Below are 23,500 nucleotides of genomic sequence, written 5' to 3'. Positions count from 1 at the left end.
CTGAGGTGGAGAAAGCTTTACCCTGAAGCCATACATTGTTGCAGGTAAATCCCAGTTCCAGAGATGGGATATCCCTACCAATCCAGAGTAAGCTGTTGGTCAGGGCAGCCCAAGAGGCCCCCAAAACAATACAGATAATTATCAAAACATTTGGTTAACTGCCAAAATGAGATGGTAACACTCTTGCTGAAGGCACTATAAGCTGCAGTCCCAAGATACTGAGAAATCAAACAGGGAACTGAGATGGAAGCCATTTCCCTACCAGCTAGCTGCCACAGTGCTAGAATGAGCTATGTGAACTACTGGGGGAGGAAAGTCATGGATAGTCTTAATAACCAGTGGATTCTTAAAGGTGTAGACTTAACCAGCCAGGCAGGAAGATATACCCATGAGTGCAATAGTGGCACATAAGTTATGGGAGGTAATCAACTGCTCTCTGATTGGATGTGAGGCCTGCTCATTGGAAGGGAATTAATGTCTGGAACTGAGAACAGAGTAAAGGCCTAGGGCTTGGAAGGGTTTAGGCACTAGAGGGAAGCTAACACTTTTTCTTTGGTTACATGGCGATGTTAATGTATTGCTTATTCCCTTTGATTAATGTAATTTTTAAAATTTTATTTTTTAAAAGAGAGAAAGAATTGGCATGCTAGGGCCTCTAGTCAATGCAATCAATCTCCAGACATATCTGCCACCTTGTGTGCATGTGTCACCTTGTACAACTGGCTTACATGGTATTGCAGTCCGGTTCGCATTGCTGGTAGAAACCACCTAACCAAGAGCAGCTTCTGGGAAAAAGAGTTTTATTTTGGCTTACAGGCTCAATGGGAAGCTCCACGATAGCAGGGGAAAATGATGGCATGAGCAGAAGGTGGACATCACCCCCTGGCCAACATAAGATGGACCACAGCAACAGGAGGGTGTGCCAAACACTGGCATGGGAAAACTGGCTATAAAGCCCATAAGCCCGCCCCCAACAATACACTCCCTCCAGGAGGCGTTAATTCCCAAATCTCCATCAGCTGGGAACCTAGCATTCAGAACACCTAAGTTTATGGGGGACACCTGAATCAACCCACCACATTCCGCCCCTGGCCCCCATAAACTGATAATCACACATGATGTAAAATACAATGCATTCAGTCTGACTTTAAAAGTCCCCATAGTTTTTATCAATCACAATGATGTTCATACATTCCCATAGTCCAAGGTCTTTTAACTGAGCCATAATACCAAAACAACCTCAAAAAACCCATAATGGCACAGAATAAATATTCATACTGCAATAGATGGCATTGGGCATAGCAAAGAAACATTCAACCAATACAAGATTTAAAACACCCAGGGCAAACATCAAACTCTGTAGTTTCAAGTCCAGCAACTCTAGCCAGTGACAAATCTTCAAGTCTGATAATTCTAACCAGCAACAAGTCTCTGGCATTCCAATTCCGCCCCTCCAGCTAGGCTACTCACAGTCCTGGGAAACTTCATCGGGCCCGGCAGCTCCTTGGCAGCCATCTCATGGTCCAGGCATCTCCACTGGGTCTCCACTGCAAGCCACGGTTCATCCTCATGGCCCCATGGGGTCTCTATGCAGGCAACCAGCAAACCTGCTTCACACTGCCCATGACCATTTCCAAAACCCAAGACCATGTTGCAAACTCAATGACCCTCTTTCCAGCATTTCTTATACTCCACGATACCAGGTAGGGTGCCAATTTGTTAATCCAGGGGGGAATAAAGCAGACTTTGAAGAACAGGACACTCCTTGAGCACTCAGGCCCCTTCAAAAGAGTCTACATTCTTCTTGTCCCAGCGCAGGTCAGCTAGCCCAGTCTCAAAGGTTGTAATCTCTCAGTTGCAGCTGAACAGGAAACAGTTCACCCAAAGATTTTTCTTTCTGTGCCATATCCCTCTGCACACACCAGTTCATTTCTACGCAAAGCAACCCTGCACAACTGCTCAGGACACGGGCATAAGAGCAAGCTTTTCACACAAACTGCTAGCCCAGTCCAGGCAAAGCTCTTTCTCACCCTCATAAGCCAAACAGTCCATGGTTCTTATTGCAATCAGGTCTTGCAGCTCAGACCAGAATAGTCTATCAAGCTGTACTTACAGCACTGCAAGGCATCTCTTAGGCCAAGGTTTCAAATCCTGCCACATTCCTCTTGAAAATCAGCTCCAAAAGGCCAAAGCCACACAGTCAGGTGTCTAGAAGCAACCCCACTCCTTGGTACCACTTTACTATTGCAGTCCGGTTCGCATTGCTGGTAGAAATCACCTAACCAAGAGCAGCTTCTGGGAAAAAGAGTTTTATTTTGGCTTACAGGCTCAATGGGAAGCTCCATGATGGCAGGGGAAAATGATGGCATGGGCAGAAGGTGGACATCACCCCCTGGCCAACATAAGATGGACCACAGCAACAGAAGGGTGTGCCAAACACTGGCATGGGAAAACTGGCTATAAAGCCCATAAGCCTGCCCCCAACAATACACTCCCTCCAGGAGGCATTAATTCCCAAATCTCCATCAGCTGGGAACGTAGCATTCAGAACACCTAAGTTTATGGGTGACACCTGAATCAAACCACCACACATGGGTTCTGGGGAATCAAACCTGGGTCCTTAGGCTTCGCAGGGGAGTGCCTTAACTGCAAGCCACCTCTCCAGCCATGATTAATGTTGTTTTTATTTTTGGTTAGAGACCTTTCTTTTTACACATGGTGATGAATACCAGAGAAACCCAAGACTCATCAAGATGATGAAAAGAAAAGAAAGCCCATTGCTCAGCACTGGATAAGTCATCTCCATTACACTCACCAGGGATTAGGAAACACTGCAAGAGGAAGTGTGGAAAGAAATGAGTGCCACTCTCAATGCTAACCAGAGAAGTTTCTCTACAGAGATGGTGGTAGACACTGAAGAGACTCAAAACTCATCAAAGCAGAAAATAATAGGCTGCAAAGAGCTCAGCACTAAATGAGATTTCTTTTTGGGGGGTGTTCGAATTAGACTCTCACTCTAGCCAAGGCTGACCTGGAATTCACTATGTAGTCTCAGAATGGCCTCAAACTCATGGCAATCCTCCTACCTCTGTCTTTCAAATTCCAGGATTAAAGGCATGCTCCATGACACCCAGCTCTAAACAAGATTTCTATCATCCCTTCCAAGTTTCAAGGAACACTGGGGAGAAGGGGGGAGGGAATATAAGTGCCACAGAGTAGAAATGTGTACTTTGGGACACTGTCCTTTCAACATAAACTAACTGGTGCATGCATGACCCCACAGTGGGTCAGAACTTGACTGTTCTGATCCCATCATATTTTGACATGAAGTATAGAGAAGGCCAAGAAGAATGAAACATCAAAATAGAGGACCAACTACCTAGAAAGAGGAGATTCCTCAGTGTCATGGAGGAAAGGGAACAAAAGAGGATAACAGGATGAGAATACTATCCAATACAGTATGTCCATATTAAGTTAGCCAGATGCACAAGGGGTACACATGTCTGGAGTTCATTTGCAGTGGCTGGGGCCCTGGTGCACCCATTCTCTGTCTGTCTGTCTGTCTGTCTCTCTCTCTCTCTCTCTCTCTGCCTCTTTCTCCCTCTGTCTGTTGCTCTCAAATAAATAAATAAATAATAAACAAAATTAAAAAACAATAGAAATGTGTGACCCAGGCATGGTGGTGCATGCCTTTAATCCCAGCACTCAGGAAGCAGAGGTAGGAGGATCGCCATGAGTTTGAGGCTACCCTGAGACTATATAGGGATTTCCAGGTCAGCATGAGCTAGACTGAAACCCTGCCTCAAAAGAACAAAACATTAATAATAAAAGAAATGTGTGTGTGTGTGTAGGTGTGTATATTTTTTAAGGTAAAAGAGTACATATTGACTGAAACATAAGTTTTTTGAGACCCGAGAAATTAGGGCCTGGGGCATGGCTCAGTATTTTATTTTATTTTAGTTTTTTGAGATAGAGGCTCACTGTAGCTCAGACTGACCTGGAATTCACTACGTAGACTCAGGGTGGCCTCAAGCTCACAGCGATCCTCCTACCTCTGCCTCCTGAGTGCTGGGATTACAGGCATGCACCACCACACCAGGCTGGCTCAGTATTTTAAAGCACTTGCTTGCAAAGTCTGAAGGCCTGGGTTCAATTCCCCAGTGCCTTCATAAAGCCAGAAGAATAAAAGTGGTGAATGCATCAGTGGCAAGAGACCCCACAAAATTAGAAGACTTTTCTTGGTTTTAAAATAAAACCACAGCCGGGTGTGGTGGCGCATGTCTTTATTCCAAGCACTTGGGAGGCAGAGGTAGGGGGATCGCCGGATGTTAGAGGCCACCCTGAGTCTACGTAGTGAATTCCAGGTCAGCCTGGGCTAGAGTGAGACTCTTCCTTGAGAAACCAAAAATTAAAAATAAAAAACTTGTTTGATATGACTTATCCCTCCAAACTGCTTATGCTTATTAACTCATTTAATTTCTCTTTAATTAACTCTGAGAGATCTACACTACAATTACTCACATTTAAAGATGATGTGAATAACAATAATAATAATAAAGATGTGGAAGGCAAAAAGAGGGTGAATCACTTGTCTGTTTTCAAATAGAAAAAGAGATTGCTCAGTGGTTAAAGTGCTTGCTTGAGAAGCCTACCAGAGGAGGATCGCCGTGAGTTCGAGGCCACCCTGAGAATACACAGTGAATTCCAGGTCAGCCTGGCCTAGAGTGAGACAGCACCTTGAAAAAAAAAAGAAAAAAGAAAAAGCCTACCAGCCCAGATTCCATTCCCAAACCAGGCACGAAAAGTGACACAAGTCTCTGGCATTCGTTTGCAGGGGCAAAAGACCCCGCCATGCCCATACATACATACATACATTCACATGCAAATAAATAAGAATTTTTTAGAAATCAAATAGCAAAGGTGAAACCTAGGCATTCTGGCTCCAGAGTGCATGTAATGAAGCATCACATGGCAGTGTCATACATGATTTTTGCCAAATGACAATATGAAATATTCTTGGTCAGTATTTAAAAGTGATTCTGAACCACAACACAATTGACATTTGGGGTGAAATAATGCTTTATGTGGAGAGCTATTGTGTACATAGTAGGATGTTCAACTAAATCAGTGTGGGTAGCCCTTCTCCCTGTAGCTGAAACAAGAAAAATGTGTCCAAACATTGCTAAATGTTTCCTTGAAGGCAACTTGCTCCTGGATGAAAAGTATTCATCTCTAATAGAAATAACCTAAAGGAAATAGTTGACAATTTAATCAGTAAGTCATGTGTGGAGCAGAATGCTTCAGTACCTATGAAAAGAGATATATTCATCACTGAATGGATTGACCAGTAGAAAGTATATGTAGGGATGGTTACCTTATGGCTGACTGTACTTCAACAGCAGGAAGAGTATGATTTTTTGAAGGGTCTGTAACCACAAACCAGAATGACACCCTCTGGGTTACATTGCAAAGTAGGACATGGGAAATTCTGCAGAGTATAGGAAAAAAAATACATTATATGAATATCATCACAATTGGCATAGAGCTGTTCATTCAGATGTGATTACCATCTTGTAAGCCATCGTAATTTCTACCACTGGAAAGAATGTTTTAGTAGGGCGTGGTGGTGCACACCTTTAATCCCAACACTCAGGAGGCAGAGGTAGGAGGATCACCCAGAGTTTGAGGCCACTCTGAGACTACATAATGAATTCCAGGTCAGCCTGGGTTAAAGTGGGACTGTGCCTCAAAAAATCAAAACAAAATCCTATTATTTCAGGCTGGAGTGATGGCTCAGTAGTTAAGGTTCAATTTCCCAGTACCCATGTAAAGCCAGATGCACAAAGTGGTGCAAGTATGGCTGGAGGCCCTGGGTGCCTATTCTCTCTCTCTCTCTCCTCGCAAAGAAGAAAGAAGAAGGAAGAAAGAAAGGAAGGAAGGAAGGAAGGAAGGAAGGAAGGAAGGAAGGAAGGAAGGAAGGAAGGAAAAAAGAAGAGGAAGGGGAGGGGAGAAGAGAAGAGAATCTCATTTCAAAATCGTATGCTCAAGGATCATTCCTTAAGGGATCTTGGCAGGGGTGGGGGGAAGCAGGAATGAGGCATTCTTCACCACATCATGGCTGACTGTTTCCCGAACATGTTGTCCCTATGGACAAAATTCATTGGTATTTTCTTTTTTTTCTTTCTTTTCTCTTTGTTTGGTTCTGTTTTGTTTTCAAGGTAGGGTCTCACTGTAGCTCAGGCTGACCTGGAATTCATTATGTAGTCTCAGTCATTGGTATTTTCTTTTCAGGTTTGCTGGTATCCTTCCAACTGAATCAATCACTTGCTCTTTTTCTTAATTTTTTATGAATTAGTTTTGTATTCAGCAAATACAATCAGTTTGGTACCATTATTAGGCTCATCCGTGACCTACCCCCTCCCCTTGGCCCCTTCTTGTTGAGGTATATGTGTCATGCATTGTGGAGTTAGCCCACAGTTATGGGTAAGATAAATGTCTCTGCATATCATGACCCAACATGTAGCTCTGACATTCTTTCTGCCCCTCTTCCACAAAATTTCCCTGAGCCATGTTGGGTTCATTTTTGGTCTGCTTCAGTGATGAAGTGTTGGGGGCCTCTGGGTCTCTGGCTCTCTGATTTGGTAGGAGTTGATTTTTCTCTGTGTTGATCTCCTTCACCCTTGTGCTGGTATCCAGTTCACCAGGAAAACAGCAAATAACCTGTTGTGATGCCCACACAGGTGCAATAGTGGCACACAGCCATGGTAGGGAACCAACTGCTCTTGATTTGGCTAACTGATCACTTACTCTTGATTCAGTCAATACATATTCTGCCTACCTCTACTTTTGTTCCTCTCCACCCCAGCACTGGGACAAGAGATGCCTTCTGCATCTACTTTTGAGATGAAAATTCTTAAGAACAGTTGCCTTTATATCACTTTGAACAGACCTACAAACGAGCTATCATCACCAGCAGCCACTGACATTGCAGTTTGTAGTAATGGTGCTTTCCAACACACTCTATTCTTCTTAGGTGAATTACCAATAAAAATTTAAAGAGAGGGCTTAGTGGTTAAGCCATTTGTCTGTGAAGCCAAAGGACCCAGGTTCCATTCTCCAGGACCCACATAAGCCAGATGCACAAGGTGGCGCATGCATCTGGAGTTCATTTACAGTGGCTGAAGGCCCTGGTGCACCCATTCTCTCCTCTCACTCTCTTTCTCTCTTTCTTTATCTTCCTCTTTCTATTTCTCTCTCAAATAAAGAAAAGAAAAGAAAATTTTAAAAAATGTTAAGAGAAAATGACATTAGAATTCAGAGAAAATATGATATATACCAGAATGTGTGAAAGCTAAAAATTATAGGAGCAGCCACATAAAATCAATCACACCAATGCTATAAATGATAAATTCTGAATGGCTTTAGCCATTTCATTAAGAGGTAAATTGCAAAAACAAAAAGGGGGGCATGCATATCCACCCCTGAAGAATGAAACATCAATCATCTTTACTGAAAAGAGTAAAGTAGATGTTTTCCATAAAAGATCATCAGAGGGCTGGAGAGATGGCTTAGCAGTTAAGCGCTTGCCTGTGAAGCCTAAGGACCCCGGTTCGAGGCTCGGTTCCCCAGGTCCCACGTTAGCCAGATGCACAAGGGGGCGCACGCATCTGGAGTTCGTTTGCAGAGGCTGGAAGCCCTGGCGCGCTCATTCTCTCTCTCTCCCTCTATCTGTCTTTCTCTCTGTGTCTGTCACTCTCAAATAAATAAATAAATAAATAAATAAAAGATCTTCAGAGCCTATAATGATGAAAGCTAGTGCCTGTCTACAACTAGCTGAAAACTCTATTTTCTCAGTCTCTGTAACAGATAGGCCCTTCTTCCCAGAGCTAAGTGTATGGGATCAACAATGGGAAGGACAGACGGGCTACCCTTGTTATCCATGCAACATCAGGTTACCAGCTGCTGCACCCCATGACAGCTTCAGGGCAGTAGGTGTTGGAATGGCCCATCCACTCCCCAAAGGCAGAAGGTTGAGTGTGCCCCTTGTCATTCAGAGAACAGGTCACTCCTATGGTTGCCACTTCACCCTGTCATGGCATCCAGTCAGCAGACACAAGGTTGTCCTGTGGAGTCTCAAGGAACAAGGAACAAGGTCGCGTGTGTGCCTTGTCATTCAGAAACCATGATGATCTCACGTCAGTAGGCATGAGCCTGGTCCATACAGATCAGTGGTCAGAGGTTGGGCTCAACAATGGTCTTTCACTGGAAACCTCTGTGCAGAGCTGAGAAAGGAGATCCCCACTCAAAGGCTCCTATCTCATGTTCTACCCAGTTACTATGGGCAAGACGTTAAGTAGGTACATAGTCAGGCACCTGGACACGTGTCTGGGTGGGTGAAGGATCTTTCTGTGACCCTTTACCATAATAAACCAGCTGTCTGTTAGGCCCAGGCCTGCCTTCCACCACTAGGACCCAAGACTTGGGGTTTGTCTCCCATTTTAACCCCATCTCAGTGGTGCAGCCTCTCCTGGACTTCTCCAGAGTCCTCCTATCTCACCCCACACTGCAGCCTCCCTGTGGGCTTCTCAAAAGTCCTGAGGAAACTTGCTTCCCAGATTTAGAGGAGCCATGCAGAGGCTTGCATGGTGCCAGTGCTACCTACGGTTTGATCATTCTTGCCCCATGAGAAGTAAGCAGAATCCAGAGTCACCTGTCAACAGAAATGGAGTGGCCTGACTTCAAGCCCAGGCAGTGGCTGCTAAAGGGAAAATCCCACTCCAGGGCTTCCACCTCTCAGAGAAGGAGACTTATCTAGGATCCACCATCCAGACTTCCTTCATCCCTCTCACACTGCTGCCAGTCCTGCTATAGGCTCGATATACCATCTCTTCAGAGACTAGAAGATCCTCAAAGCCAGGAAGCTGAATCATTGCTTCTCAAAGCCTTGGACATTTCTTCCTTCCCTTGCATCCCCCTGCTGGCCTCCTTGCCTCCTGAGAGTGAAGGCCCTCACACTCAAGCCTCAGCCCTGCATCCTACTGACTCTCTAGCTCCAAAGGACTAATGGGATACCAGGTCACTTCCCACCTCCTGGGCTGGCAGGCCTGCTGTCTTCCCAGACAACTCCTTACCCTGTGGAGCCCACGCTAAAGAGATCTTGCTGGAATCTAAACCCTGGCTTTTCCCTGCCAGCCCACTCCTGCCTTCTTCCTGGGATCACACTCCCAATGTACGCAGTTCATGTAATTAAACGTTTGTGCTTATAGAGTAATGGTAGTAAGAAATTTGATTACTCTGGAGATTTTTGTGTCTGTGTATGTGGTATAGTATGTATGGTGTATTCACGTTTGTGTACAGAACTTCTTCTGTATTGCTCACCCACATATTTCTCTGCAACAGGGTCTCTTCCTCAACCCAGAGCTGCCAATGCTAGTCAACTAGTCCCTGAGATTCTCCAGTGTCTGCTAGCCCCACCTACACTTCTGGAGGACTGGGGTTACAGACTGATTACCTGATTACCTGATTGCCTGATTACACCCAGATGGTTTTTTGTTGTTGTTGTTTTTTTTTTTTTTTTTTTTTGAGGCAAGCCCAACAGACTGGCCCTCATGTTTAAGCAACAAGTGCTCTTAACCACTTATCCCTCACCCTAGTCCTAGCCCTATATTGTCATCTTTTAAATTTTATTTTTATATATTGTGGGGGGTTATCATATTCTTTCAAAGATTAGACACCATATTTTGTCGAATTGACACTGTTCACACTAGGGACCAGATCATGCTTTGTGGTTGGGGGCTATCTTATACTTTAGGCAGTTGAATCAGCATCCTCAGCCTCTGAGAAGCAGTCACCAGTAACATAACCACCTCTGTTGTAATAACCAACAATGTCTTCAGGCATTGCCAAATCAAAGACATCAGCAATAGTGGGTAACCAACTGCTGTTGGTTTGGCTAATTGATCCACTCAGTGGAATAGAACCCATAACTGGAGCTGGGAAACAAGTCAGAACCATATCAAAAAATGAGCCCCCTCTCCACTATCAAGTTCCCACCAATCATGGGCTACAAGAGGGCCTACACCTATTAAATTTTCTCTAAAATAATAAAGGTTATCCCATCTATCTGGTGCTGACTTCAATCTCCATTGGAGAATTTGCTTCTCTTTTTCACATGGATGCAGATCCTGACAAGAGAATCAGCCCATTGCACCTCAACAGGGCTCCAACTGAAACCAAGAGTAATTGGGGAAATAAGCAAGAGTGCTATTTTCTTGGTGAACCTGGTACCAGTACAAGGGTAAAGGAGATAGATATGGTGAACACTCAACTCCTACCAAACCAGATATCCAGAGACACAGAGGCTCCCAAGACCTCATCACTGAAGTAGACTTAAAATGAACCCAACATGACTCAGGGAAATTCATGGAAGGGGGGCGGAAAGATTGTTAGAGCCACAGGTTGGGTCATTATGCACAGGGACATTGCCTGTTACCCATAAGTGATGGCTAACCCCACAAAACACGACCCATATTCCCCAACAAGGAGGGTCCTTTCAGAGGGGAGAGGACAGGGAAGAGGCTAACAATGGTACCAATATAACTGTATGCACACTGTGTACATAACTAATAAAAAATTTTTATTGTGTATAAAAAAGAAATTACATTGGCGAGGAACAGCAATGCAACTCTGACCTCTACTGGCAAGAAACAGTCAGGCTTAGTCTCCTAAAATGTGTGTCTTTGTAACAAAGATGTAACTATGAACAAAAGGAAATGCTTGCCAAAAAATATTCCACCTTAGGAGTTGGAGGGGTATAAAAATAGTTTTCTAAAACTTTCTGTAGACTAGGGTTGTGTATATTCCCTGTTACCTGTCCCTACTAATAACCAAAATGATATCAGAAAGCACAAAATTGTCTTAAAATGAGCTAGACTTTTCAAATTGGCAAAAAGTTAAGCTTAACTAATACCAAGTGCTGACAAGATGCATATAACTGGAATCCCAGGCAATAATTTGGGATACAGTGGGTCAAGCCACTCTGGAGCAGAATTTGAAGTATTTTCTAGGAGAGAGTACAGCTACCAAAAACTGCACAGACACACAAATAGAGATACTGGTGAGGATGTCCTTTGTTGCACTGTTCATCATAGCAGAGAATTAGACCAACATAAATATCTACTAATAAGTGGGGAAATTATAAAGTAAATATGACATATACTACTGGGAAATACTATTCCATAGATTAATGAGAAGAAATAACTCAGTATAATCAGGGCAGCTAGTTCTGTTGTGGGGTTAGAACAATTCACAGGGGTCCTGGCCTATTCAGTGGATGATGCTTAATAGCAAACTTGGTCTCTACTCACTATCATTAGCACTGCCTCCAGTTGTGACAATTAAAAATATACTCTTGGGCTGGAGAGATGGCTTAGCAGTTAAGACACTTGCCTGCAAAGCCAAAGGACCTCAGTTCAATTCCCCAGGACCCACGTAAGCCAGATGCACAAGTTGGCACATGAATCTGGAGTTTGCTGGCAGTGGCTGGAAGCCCTCGTGCGCCCATTCTCTCTCTCTCTCTCTCTCTTTTTCTCTCTTTCTCTCTCACTCTGCCTCTTTCCCTCTCTCAGGTAAATAAAAATAAAATATTTTTTTAAAAAATATCCTCTGAATGACAAATTAATGTTGATGGAAATCTTGGAACTAGGACTACATTATTTTTTAATAAAAGATTACCCATCCAAGAGTCCAAAGCAAACTCCCTTTTCTTATGGAGCTTGTTTTCTGGGGCTATGGAAGCAGAATATAAACATGTTTATTTACATGTGCTTGGGAGAAATGCTACAAAGAAGACAGTGGAGGGGCGTAGACAATTCCATCTATACTTCTGGCCCCAAATATGCTTCTCTGTTTCCACTACCATGAAATTATACTATTGCCCCTCATTAATTCAAGTTCTTTTAACTCATTCAATGTTTCCATTGGGTAGAAAATCATACTTTAACACAGTATCTCTGCAAATAAAATGAAAATATTTCAGCTATTTAATAATAAAGATTTCCAAAGATTTCAATTGTTACTGAAAATATTAGCCTTACATTTTCAGTGGAGACAATCAGTATTAGATAAAAAAAAAAAAGTCTCTAGACTAAAACTAAAAATTTAACTTTTACTTTGAAACTTACTAACTAGCAATTTCTAGAGTTGAGATGTTATTTCAGTATAGATGTGTTACTGGGGCTGCTGGGCATGGATTGAGCTCTTAATGTGTCTATGGAGATGTCTTGTTGGAATTTTGGCTGAGACATTACTATCCTGAATCTAGCACATTGATTATTTTTCAGTCCTACCCTCTAAATACCACAGCACTTGCCAATCTTAGATGTAATCCCAAAATACACCCATTGCCATATGCTCTATGGTTTGGGTTGCTACCATACTTAAATAAGAACAACTTCTAAATTTCTTCTACAGTTTCAAGGTCATGAAAAACAAAAAAGACAGACACTGACAGAGTAAGGATAAGAATAAGGAGTATATTCTGGAGTAGAAAAAGGTCATTGGTGAAAAAAATTTGGGGACATACTAAACATGTCCTAGGTAAAATAAAAATACTGAGGTACATTAATTTTTTTTGGTAAGTCTATCATGGTTATTTAGCATGATAATATAGAACAATAGAGGTAGGGTCTAGCACAGGGTTTCTCAACCCCAGTATCATTAATATTTTGGCCTAAACAATAATCATTCACTGTAGAGGCTGCTTATTGTTTCATAGACAGCAGCATCTCTAGCCTTTAAGCATTAGATACCAGTAGCACATCCAATTGTGAACACCTTAAGGCATTGGTAGTTAAGAGGTTAGCACAACTGCCTTCCAATTGTGAACACCAAATACCTTTGAAAGCATCATGGGTGGAGGGGAAAGTAGCAAATTGAAAACTATTGGTTTACAAGACCTGTTCATATTATATTTATAGAATTTTTCTTTGTATTATATTTACAACATTTTTATAAATCTAAAAATTTTCCAAATTAAACACATGGATACATTCAAATGTAGGTATAAAGCAATTATTGAAAACAATGCCTGGAAACAAAAGTAATATGTACATAAAAGCTATTTAATGTTTTGTTTGGGTTTTTTGTTTGTTTGTTTTGTTTTGTTTTTTGAGGTAGGGTCTCACTCTATCCCAGGCAGACCTGGAACTCTGTAGTCCCAGATTGGCCTCAAACTCATGGTGATTCTCTACCTATGCCTCTAGTGCTGGGATTAAAGGTATGAACCACCACACCTGGCTGTATTTAACGTTTTACTAAACAGTTCTTACTATTTTCACTTAAAAAGATAACAGGTATATCTTTTGAATATGAGAGCTATGTTCAAATGCAAAATACTGATACCTATTACTATAAGGATGGTTTTAATAGTTATCTAAAAAATTTTTAAATCTGTTATGTATGAATATTTAATAAAAATAACTCCCACCATTCTAATGTCTTAAAAGCATCATATCCATTATTTCTTCAAGATTGATATTAAGAAGTTTGTCCTCCCTGAAACTATTGTTAAAATTTTAACCCCAATGTGGGATCTAAAGAGAGTGGAAGCTTCACCTGACCATGGGTGAGTGGGATTATACCACTAGGGGGAGTTCCTTTAATTAAAATTGGTGACTTTATAAGGAGAGGGAAAAGACCAAAGGCAACATGCATATATGTTCCCCATCTATTGCCATGTGATGTCCTGCGCCAATTCAGGATACTTCCAGCAAGAAGGCTACCAATAGATGTTGGCCCTAAACCTTAGACCTCCAGACTCATTATCTAAAACACACCGATCTTTATTATAAGATGGCCTGCCTCGTCCTCTGATATTACATTATAGTAACAAGAAAACAGATTAATACAAAGATGAAAATTTTAGCTTCATGGACTAATCTTAGGCATAAGAATATTAACACCCCCTTTTTTTGGTTTTTTGAGGCAGGATCTCACTCTAGCTCAGGCTGGCCTGGAATTCACTATGTAGTCTCAGAGTGGCCTTAAACTCATGGCGATCCTCCTACCTCTGCCTCCTAAATGCAGGGATTAAAGACATGTGCCACCACACCCGACTCTATACACCCTTTTTATATGATGGTTCTGCTCAAAGTGGTGACTTCTTTAAGATCTAAGCAAACAAAGACAATACAGTGCTCTACAAAGGTTAATGATATAATTATATGGATAGACTTGTATTTTTATTGATCATAGGCAGTTAAATTAAGAATGAATAAGTCGGGCTAAAGAGATGGCTTAGTGGTTAAGGAACTTGTCTACAAAGCCAAAGGATCCAGGTTCAATTCCCCAGGACCCACATAAGCCAGATGCACAAAGTGGCACATGCATCTGGAGTTCATTTGCAGAGGCTGGAGGGCCTGGTATGCCCATTCTCTCTATCTCCCCCTCTATCTCTCTCAACTAAATAAATAAAAATAAAAAATGTTTTTAAAATAATGAATAAGTCTTCTGGACATGGTGGCACATGCTTTTAATCCCAGCATTTAGGATGCAGAGGTAGGAGGATTGCTGTTATTTTAAGGCCAACCTGGAACTACATAGTAAATTCCAAATTCCAGGTCAGCCTGGGCTAGAGTGAAACCCTACCTTAAAAAAAAAAAAGAGGGCTGGAAAGATTGCTTAATGGTTAAGGCATTTGCCTGCAAAGCCAAAGGACCCAGGTTCGATTCTCCAGGACCCACATAAGCCAGATGCACAAGGTGGCACATGCATCTGGAGTTTGTTTGCAGTGGCTGGAGGCCCTAGCTTGCCCATTCTCTCTTGCTCACAAATAAATCAATTAAAAATATTTTAAAGAAAAAGAATGAGTAAGACCATTTGCTTAAGTACCCAGATTGTCAGAAATAGGCTAGGGTAAAAGCACACACCTGATCTGATGATAGACTCACAGCAAAGATTGCATATGAAAATGGAGATAAATTAATGGGCTGAAGAATCTTATTTGCTTTACAGCTGCTTTTGATACGAGAAGTTGGGGCATCTGAGAGTGATAGACTATTCTCAGATCTTGGTTGGGTTTGGTTTTAATATATTTCAAAAATATTTTTATTTATTTATTTGAGAAAGAGAGAGAGGAAGAGACACATAGAGAATGGGTGCCCGGGCCTTCAACCACTGCAAACAAACTCCAGACGCATGCACCACCTTGTGCATCTGGCTTGCATGGGTAGTGGGGAATTGAACCTGGGTCCTTAGGTTCCACAAGCAAGTGCCTTAACTGCTAAGCCATCTCTCCAGCCCTTGGTTGGGGATTAACTCAGGAGTTAGGGTGCCAGGTACTCATGGTCACACCAAACTTCTACTGAGTGGGCCCCAGGTTCTTGTCATGTGAATTCAAAGGATGAAATCCACAGACCATAGAGGGTGAGATTTAGAAGGATTAGATTATTGTACTTAAGATATAAAGAAAGAGGGGTCCATAGCAGGTAATTTACCTGGTGACTCTTAGGGCTTTTTATAACCATTTACTGGATGGGGGTGAACTGGTCAGTCTAGTTCCTATGCCAGTTATCTTGGCATCTTGAAATTGAATTTGCATCTTTATGTCAGGTTACAAGGGAAAAGCGGACTCCTTTGGGGAAAAGGACATGAGGAAAAAACAGATCCCCCCTTATGGGATCAAGGACATTTACCACTTTAGCCAAGAAAAAAAAAAATCTCTTCACTTTGGGGACCCTATTCACCTAGACTTCCTAGTCAATTTCTATCTCACTTCTACTATGACCACTGAATGTCATATCTACCATGGGAACACCCTCCCACACTACAAAGGTAAAAGAAGAAATGTTTGAGTGGTGCACAATTTTCTTGTGGCCACGATACATAGCTCCCTGGTTTGATAACCAAAAATTTGAGCACACTTCATTCACTCATAAATATTTACTAAGAGCTTAGCTTGATTAGCCAATATGTTAGGGGAGGTTAGGGACAGGTCTTACTAAAAGGCCTTTAATATTCAATGAACCTCCCCATAGTGTCAAGCACAGGAGTTTAGTGATGTTGAGACCCTCAAAAACCAAGGCCAATATCTCAAACCCACAAGAATATTAAACTCCAAAGTGGAAGCCCATGGTTCCCAAGATGCCAGAATTCACACAGAATTCCATATCCTATGTAAGAATAGACCTGAACATAGGGAAGGCAAATGGTTTCTAGGTTTCATGTGGCTTGTACAAAGTATTTTTGAGAAGAGTCTCAAATCCCTTCCCTTCCTGATTGGAACTTTGTGGACTGTGAAGCAAGAATATTTTATCAGCCACAAAGTCATCTGGAGAACCTTCAAATAGCCATCTGTGGCACATGAGGACAAGATGTCAGTCTGTCCTGTGCTGCAAGCTCCTGTAAACATGAAGAGTAGCCCATCTGGGTGCTCAGCAATTGTGAAATGCATGGACGAATGGATGGAAAAATGAATGGATGGATGGATGAAATAAGGTTAATAGCTCTTTGTTTCTGTAATTTTTCTCTGCAAGACTCTGTAGAGAATAAATTGATTAGAGACTAAAATAAGAAATAAAGGAAGAAGGAAGGAAGGAGGGAGGGAGGAGAGAGATTACTCTGAAACAAATATTAAGAGACATAACACAAAAAGGAAGCATAAATGTAAGGAAAGAATGTCAGTGCTAAAGAGAAAGTAACATGAATGACTGTAGAAATTCGGTAGTTCATTTATTTAAAAAATGAAAAATTGTTATTTCTTTTAAATATATAACTAATATGATTGTTTTCATAGTCTTTCTTCCAAATGTTACCACACTGAAAATTCTCCAGAATTTGAACTGAATCAAACTAATCAACAATCACTTACTGAGCATTGGTATTAGATATTTTGATTTGGTTTGGTATGCTTTTGAGAGACAGGGTCTCACACTGTAGTCCCAGGCTGGCCTGAAATTTACTATGTAGTTCAGGTGGGCTTCAAATTTATAGCAATTTTTCCTCAATCTCCCAAATGCTGGGGTTACAGGTATGAGCCACCACACCCGGCTTCTAAACATTTCTTAAAAGTATGTATTGGGTACAGGATGTATCTCTGAGATAGAATACTCACTTAACCTGCACAAGATATTAGGCTCAATCCCTAGCACACACACACACACCAAAAAAAAATGTGTGTGTTTGTAAGATATTCTAAAAAGAGGCACTTGTGCCCCTCCCTTTGACTATCAGACTCTTGAAACAATGGACTCCAAGGAATTGGAATTTCCCCAGGAATCTCATGCTGGGAGAAGAAACCTGAAGCCTCATGTTAGCCAGAGAAGGAACTTGTCTCACAGGAAGAGGTTTCACACAGTGCTGACAACATGCCAGACCACTTGCAGGACTGACTGGAGCTGAGACAATGATGCATGAGTGATGAGCAAGATCACACCGTGACCAGGACTGCTTAGGCATGCATACCTCTTGCCCTCTATTTGAAATTGAACTTTATTGTAAGGACCCTGAAGTTAGATTTGGAGGTCACTAAATCTCTAATTGTTCCTTTTCCCCATATGGCCACGTTGAATAAATCTCCTCTTTCTGCTTTTCATTATTACTTATCTCTTTAATTGGCCCAGCGTAGCTTGTTAGGGCTTTGACTCTAACAACTCCAGAACACTATGAGGTAATAAACTGAAATACCATTAGCACAACTAAATATAAACTCTGTTTAAAAATTTTTTAATATGGATTGATCTAATGGAACCATGTGAGTTCACTTTAACCATCATCTTGACCAATCATTTTTTACGTACCAATCATATTAACACATACATAAGTGGATTCTTTAAGCAAACCACTAAAAGGAAGTAAAAATGTTCCACCTTTTCAAATGTAGGAAGCCCTGGTGTGAAGGTAATTTTCTGTGAATTGGCTCCACTGCCAGTTTCATCAGTGAGGCCAGCTAAAGTGAACAGGTGGTAAGAATTTGGCTCTTGTTTCTGGAAATCAGTACTAAATAATAGCTGGGCTGTGAGCACAAGACTGTTAATCCCCTTACCTTTCCATGGATACAAGAGCACATTGTTCCTTTGTAGGTCACAAGACTTGCTCTTAAAGAATTAAGTAGAGCAAGAAATCCATTACATGTTGGGCACTCTTCTACTCAGAAATAAAAGGTGATAGCTACAATAGACTCTGCTTGTCTTATTAAAAGTAACAAATTATCTAAAAAGCCAAAAATCAGTTATCAATAAAAAGCTTTTATTAAAAAGCCAAAAATTATTTCACTACTTGCCATATTCAGTCTAGCCCTCAAGAAAAACTTAAGTAATCTTTCTCTTAATTTTTCCAATAATTTTCCATTCTGCCTCTATGAAAATCCAACAAATAGTAATAAAACCATTTGTCAAAATTTGCACACACGGGCTGGAGAGATGGCTTAGCGGCTAAGCGCTTGCCTGTGAAGCCTAAGGACTCCGGTTCAAGGCTCGGTTCCCCAGGTCCCACGTTAGCCAGATGCACAAGGGGGCACACGCGTCTGGAGTTCATTTGCAGAGGCTGGAAGCCCTGGCGCGCCCATTCTCTCTCTCCCTCTATCTGTCTTTCTCTTTGTGTCGGTTGCTCTCAAATAAATAAATAAAAAATATTTTTAAAAATTTTTTTTAAAAACTTGCACACACATAACAAGTTTGCAAGAATTTCCTTCTTTCTGTCACATACTCCTATAATGACTACCACAGCTAGGATCACAGGTGTGCGCCCAAGACAGTCCAGGACTGACTTATCCATCATTTTAATTAATCTTAGTGCTTAGCACACAGCAGGATTTCAGGACAGATTATCTACAACTGTCTTGGTTCCCACAACTGTAGCAGAGTTCCACAGGCTGATCCCCTGGGCCACAATGAAAGAAGATGTTACGTTTCTCACACCATCCATCACCTTTGGTCTTTACAGAAAAATATTTACTGAAATCTGATCTAGTTTTGTACTTTTTGAAATTTACAAGCAAGAGCCTTTAACTGCTGAGCCACCTCTCCAGCCCTTTTTTGTATTTACAATTAGCAAAACATCTTTCCTACATCCTAATTGTCTAATTCCAAGTAAAAGACTTTTCAAATAAATTAGATCTGATATTCCTAAACTACCACAATGTCCCAGGTTCTGAAGAAAAGCATTCCAAAGGTGAATTCCTCAAATCATAAAATGTTACATAGTAAATTTTTTTCTAAGAAGGGGAACATTTGCTTTAAGAAAATCATGCACAGGGCTGGAGAGATGGCTCTTTCTCTTGACTGCAAAGCCTAACTACCCAAGTTCAATTCTCTAGTACCCACATAAAGCCAGATGCTTGGAGTTTGTTTGCAGGGGCTAGAGGTCCTAGCATGCCCATTCTTTCTTTCTCTCTCCCTTTCTCTCCTTGCAAATAAATAAAATATTTTTTAAAAAAGAAAGTCATGTACCATTTGACATGTGGATACTGAGAGAAAGAACACAACAATGTACAAAACTTATAATGTCTAGAAAACAGGAAGAGCTACTGAAAGGGTTAGCATGTAAGATAACAAGAGCTATTTTTTCATTTCCATTTTTTGATAAGGTAATCACCTCATTAATAGGAGAGTCATACTTGAGGAGCAATCAGTCCTCCTGGCTTACAAAAGAAGGGAAAACTACTTGGCCAGCATGGCCCTGACTCATCCCAACAGACAGAAAACACAAGTAAGCTATAGAGCTATTCCTAGGTCCTTAAAGTCTCCTTTGGAGAGCAGATAATTACCTCCAAAATTAATCCTCAATTAAATTTTGGCTATTTGCTTGTTCTTAAACACTCAGAGAGAAATGAATAACCAAAGATAAAGGGATACCTCAAATATATGAATGGTGAGACTCCATAGTGAATTCCAGGTCAGCCTGGGCTAGAGTGAGACCCTACCTCGACAAAAAAGAAAAAAATATATATATACGAATGGCCTATTACGTAATACAACAGGAGCTTTCCAAGAGGGGAAACAAGCAGAACCTTAAGACATGTTGTCCCCAGTTCTAGTAGTTCTAATTCTATAATAAGGAAAAACAACCATAGATGTCAAAAGGGTTATTTTCAAATGTGAGACAGATAGGTAGGCAGATAGATAGATAGAAAGATAGATAGATAGATAGATAGATAGATAGATAGATAGATAGATAGATAGATTAAATAGATAGATGGTAGATAGATAGATAGTAGATAGATGACTCTGACCAAAGGTCGCTTAATTCAAAAGATTTTCTTATAAATATTTATATTTATAAGAATTTATATTTATATATTTTAGGACATCCTTAAACAAGTCTTGAGACTAAAAATGCATTTGTACAACCTTTAATGGCACCCAATGGCTCTATAGTAGCGACTGTTGGCCCTGGCTACCTTCAGGACAAATTTTAAAAGGTACACTCTGGGAGGCCATAATATAAAAATATATAATATTTATTAATATAAAATATGGTATCAAGGTTAAATGTCGTGTATATGTTTCTGTTAACTCTGCTAATATCTCGTCTGTTTTATAAGCCATACAGAAACAGATTCAGACAATGTCAGATACTACTGTGTCCTTCGATGAATAGTTCTGGAAGAAAATCTGAGCCAGCTCATGCTCAGATGGTCCTGAAACAATACAACTCTGCCTACCTGGGTTCTCTCAAATGCTCCCCATGGCCTAGAAGTTCATAAGAAGGATAACCCTGAAGGCGACCAGATTGCTGTGTGCTCACTTCTCATTAACTCCTTACTGTTATTCTTTCTTCCCAACATTCTCTTCCAAGACTATCTTCCTGCATTCCATCAATACACTTCCTGGGTCCCATAAGTGTCTTTGGTAGAACTGAACTGAGGTAAATATCACCATATGCCAGAATAATATGCAAGATATTTGACAGCCTGCATATATGCCACCTATGTCTCAATGCTCCTTAACTGCAATCAGCAAGTACAGCTTGACAGTGCAGCTAAGGAATACTCCCAAGAATGGCTGGTGGGAGAAGGAAAGGCAAGCTTGCTCCTGAAGAGAAAGCAACCCACACTCAGATCCTTCTTGCCCACCAGTCATCAGTTCACCTGTCAAGGGAAGGGGCTAGAGAGGGAGTAGAAAGCTTCCAGGAGTGCTAACACAATCACAAACATATGAGTATAGTTCTTAGCATCAATATGGCCCTGTGCATGCACTAAAAATATAGGAAACTTAGATTTGGAGGTCATTTAATCTTCAGATTAAACAAAAGGGACATGATAGAAGCAGTAAGTTTTTTTTTAATTTTTTTATTTATTTGAGAGCGACAGACACAGAGAGAAAGACAGATAGAGGGAGAGAGAGAATGGGCGCACCAGGGCTTCCAGCCTCTGCAAATGAACTCCAGACACGTGCGCCCCCCTGTGCATCTGGCTAACGTGGGACCTGGGGAACCGAGCCTCGAACCAGGGTCCTTAGGCTTCACAGGCAAGCGCTTAACTGCTAAGCCATCTCTCCAGCCCAGAAGCAGTAAGTTTTTAAACACGATAAAAGGGAAGGTTGTAAGCTTTTAAATGTTCCATAAAACTGTAGGTCCCTTAACATTTTTGTCTAGTAAATTATTTTCAAGGCTTGAAATAATTCATTGTCTCAAATAATACTGCAGCTGCACATGGTAGCACATGCCTTTAATCCCAGCACTCGGGAGGCTGAGGAGGGTAGCAGTGAGTTGGAGGTCATCCTAGGGCTACAGAGTGAGTTCCAGGTCAGGCTGGGCTTAGGGTGAGACCCTACTTTGGTAAAACAAATAACAATAATAATATTGCAGCAATCAGTTAAGACTTTGTACTGTTAGCTTACTCTGTTGCTCCTCTGTTGGGAACTTTTCTCATGGAGAAAGCCACCATTGCTCTAAAAAGATATTCTTCATTTGTATCCCAGACATACTGAAAGAAAAGATAAAGATAAGTGAATTGGGATGAAAAAGAGTCAGTTTGGAGACATGTTCCATCATCTTCCCTGCTATTCTCCTTATCCCCTCTGTTTATTTCTTTCTTATATACTTGAGATCATGTAATTCATGTCCCATAAGGCCCAGGATGACTTTTATGAATATTCCATAATTTCAAGTTTGGTGAATTTTGTGTTGCACACTACACACCTAGAACCCCAGTGACTACTCAACAAGCTCCATATTTAGACAATTCATCCTGACCATGTATGATCCATTCCCTTCTTCCCTTTCTCTATCCCCTCACAAACTAACCCTCTCTCTGTTACCTTTGCTTTATTAACATGGTACAATTTGTCTTTTTAATTCCCTTGACCTGAAACACGAGTGTGTCTGCATTTTATGGGCTGAACTGTATCTCTCTCCTAAGGGGGAAAAATCCACAAGGAAGTCTTAAACTTCAGCATCTCAGAGTATAACCACATGTGGTAGAGTGTATTTACAGAGTTATTAAGTTAAATGAGGTTATTAGGGTGAGCCCTAATCCAATATGATTTAAGGGGCTGGAGAGATGGCTCATTGGTTAAGGCACTTGCCTCCAATATGATTTATTTTTATTTACTTATTAGAGATAGACAGAGAGAGAGAGAATGGGTGCACCAGGGCCTCTAGACACTACAAATGAACTCCAGATGCATGTGCTACCATGTACATCTGGCTTACATGGGTACTGGGGAATCGAACCTGGTTCCATAGGCTTCCTCTCCAGCCCTTGCCTCCAATATGAATTGATGTTCATATTGGAGAAGAATAAATTTGGACACAGATACATAGAGAGGGAAGATGAGAGAAGGTGGACACCTATAAGCCAAGGAGAAATGCCTAGAATAGATTGTTCCTTCATGACCCTTAGGGAAAAAAAAAACTGTACTGACACCATAATATTGGACTTTCATTCTCTAGAACTGAAAGAAAATCTATTTCTGTAGGTTAAGCCCCTTTATCTCTGACATTTGGTTATATCAACCCTAGCAAACTAATCCAGTCTATTTCACTTATTCTACTCTTTCAGGTAGCAAATATAAAAACCCAATGCAAAAGGAGGCTGGCATACTTAAAGACCACCAAGGAAACTAGCACAATCAAAGCAGAAAAAGATAGGGGGAATTGTGAAGGTTAGGGGAGAGGAGATGCTGGGTAAAGGAGGAGTTGCATCTCATGGGAACATAGCCAGGATTTGGGTTTCACTCTGGGATTGAAAAATGTGCATATACTGCTGTTTTCCTTTTCTGGTGGGGGTGATATTGGTGCTGGAATATTTTTAATTTTTTTAAATACATTTTATTGGGCTAGAGATATGGCTTAGCAGTTAAGCACTTGCCTGTGAAGTCTAAGGACCCCCGTTCAATGCTCAACTCCCCAGGACCCACATTAGCAAGCTGCACTAGGACACGCACACATCTGGAGTTCGTTTGCAGTGGCTGGAGGATCTGGCGTGCCCATTCTCTCTCTCTACCTGTCTCTTTCTCTCTTTGTCTGTCTGTCACTCTCAAATAAATAAGTAATTTTAAAA

The 23,500-nt window shown here is 41.2% G+C and overlaps 1 protein-coding gene across 2 annotated transcripts in view; it reads right to left on the bottom strand.

The window, feature by feature from the left end:
* Nucleotides 1-23,500, bottom strand: part of Cltrn (collectrin, amino acid transport regulator) — a 46,141-nt gene that overhangs the window by 17,100 nt on the left and 5,541 nt on the right. The window contains exons 3-4 of one of the 2 annotated variants that reach the window (XM_004671467.2): nt 21,837-21,922; nt 5,375-5,488 (exon numbers count right to left, since the gene is read on the bottom strand). In XM_004671467.2, coding sequence (XP_004671524.2) covers nt 5,375-5,488; nt 21,837-21,922 — 200 coding nt within the window. The remainder of the gene's footprint in view (nt 1-5,374; nt 5,489-21,836; nt 21,923-23,500) is intronic. The other variant, XM_045140873.1, reaches the window with a different exon arrangement.

The sequence above is a fragment of the Jaculus jaculus genome, chromosome X (genome assembly GCF_020740685.1).
Source record: "Jaculus jaculus isolate mJacJac1 chromosome X, mJacJac1.mat.Y.cur, whole genome shotgun sequence".
NCBI lineage: Eukaryota > Metazoa > Chordata > Mammalia > Rodentia > Dipodidae > Jaculus > Jaculus jaculus.
The sequence above is the reverse complement of the archived record's forward strand: the minus strand, read 5'-3'. Positions and strand labels throughout refer to the sequence as shown.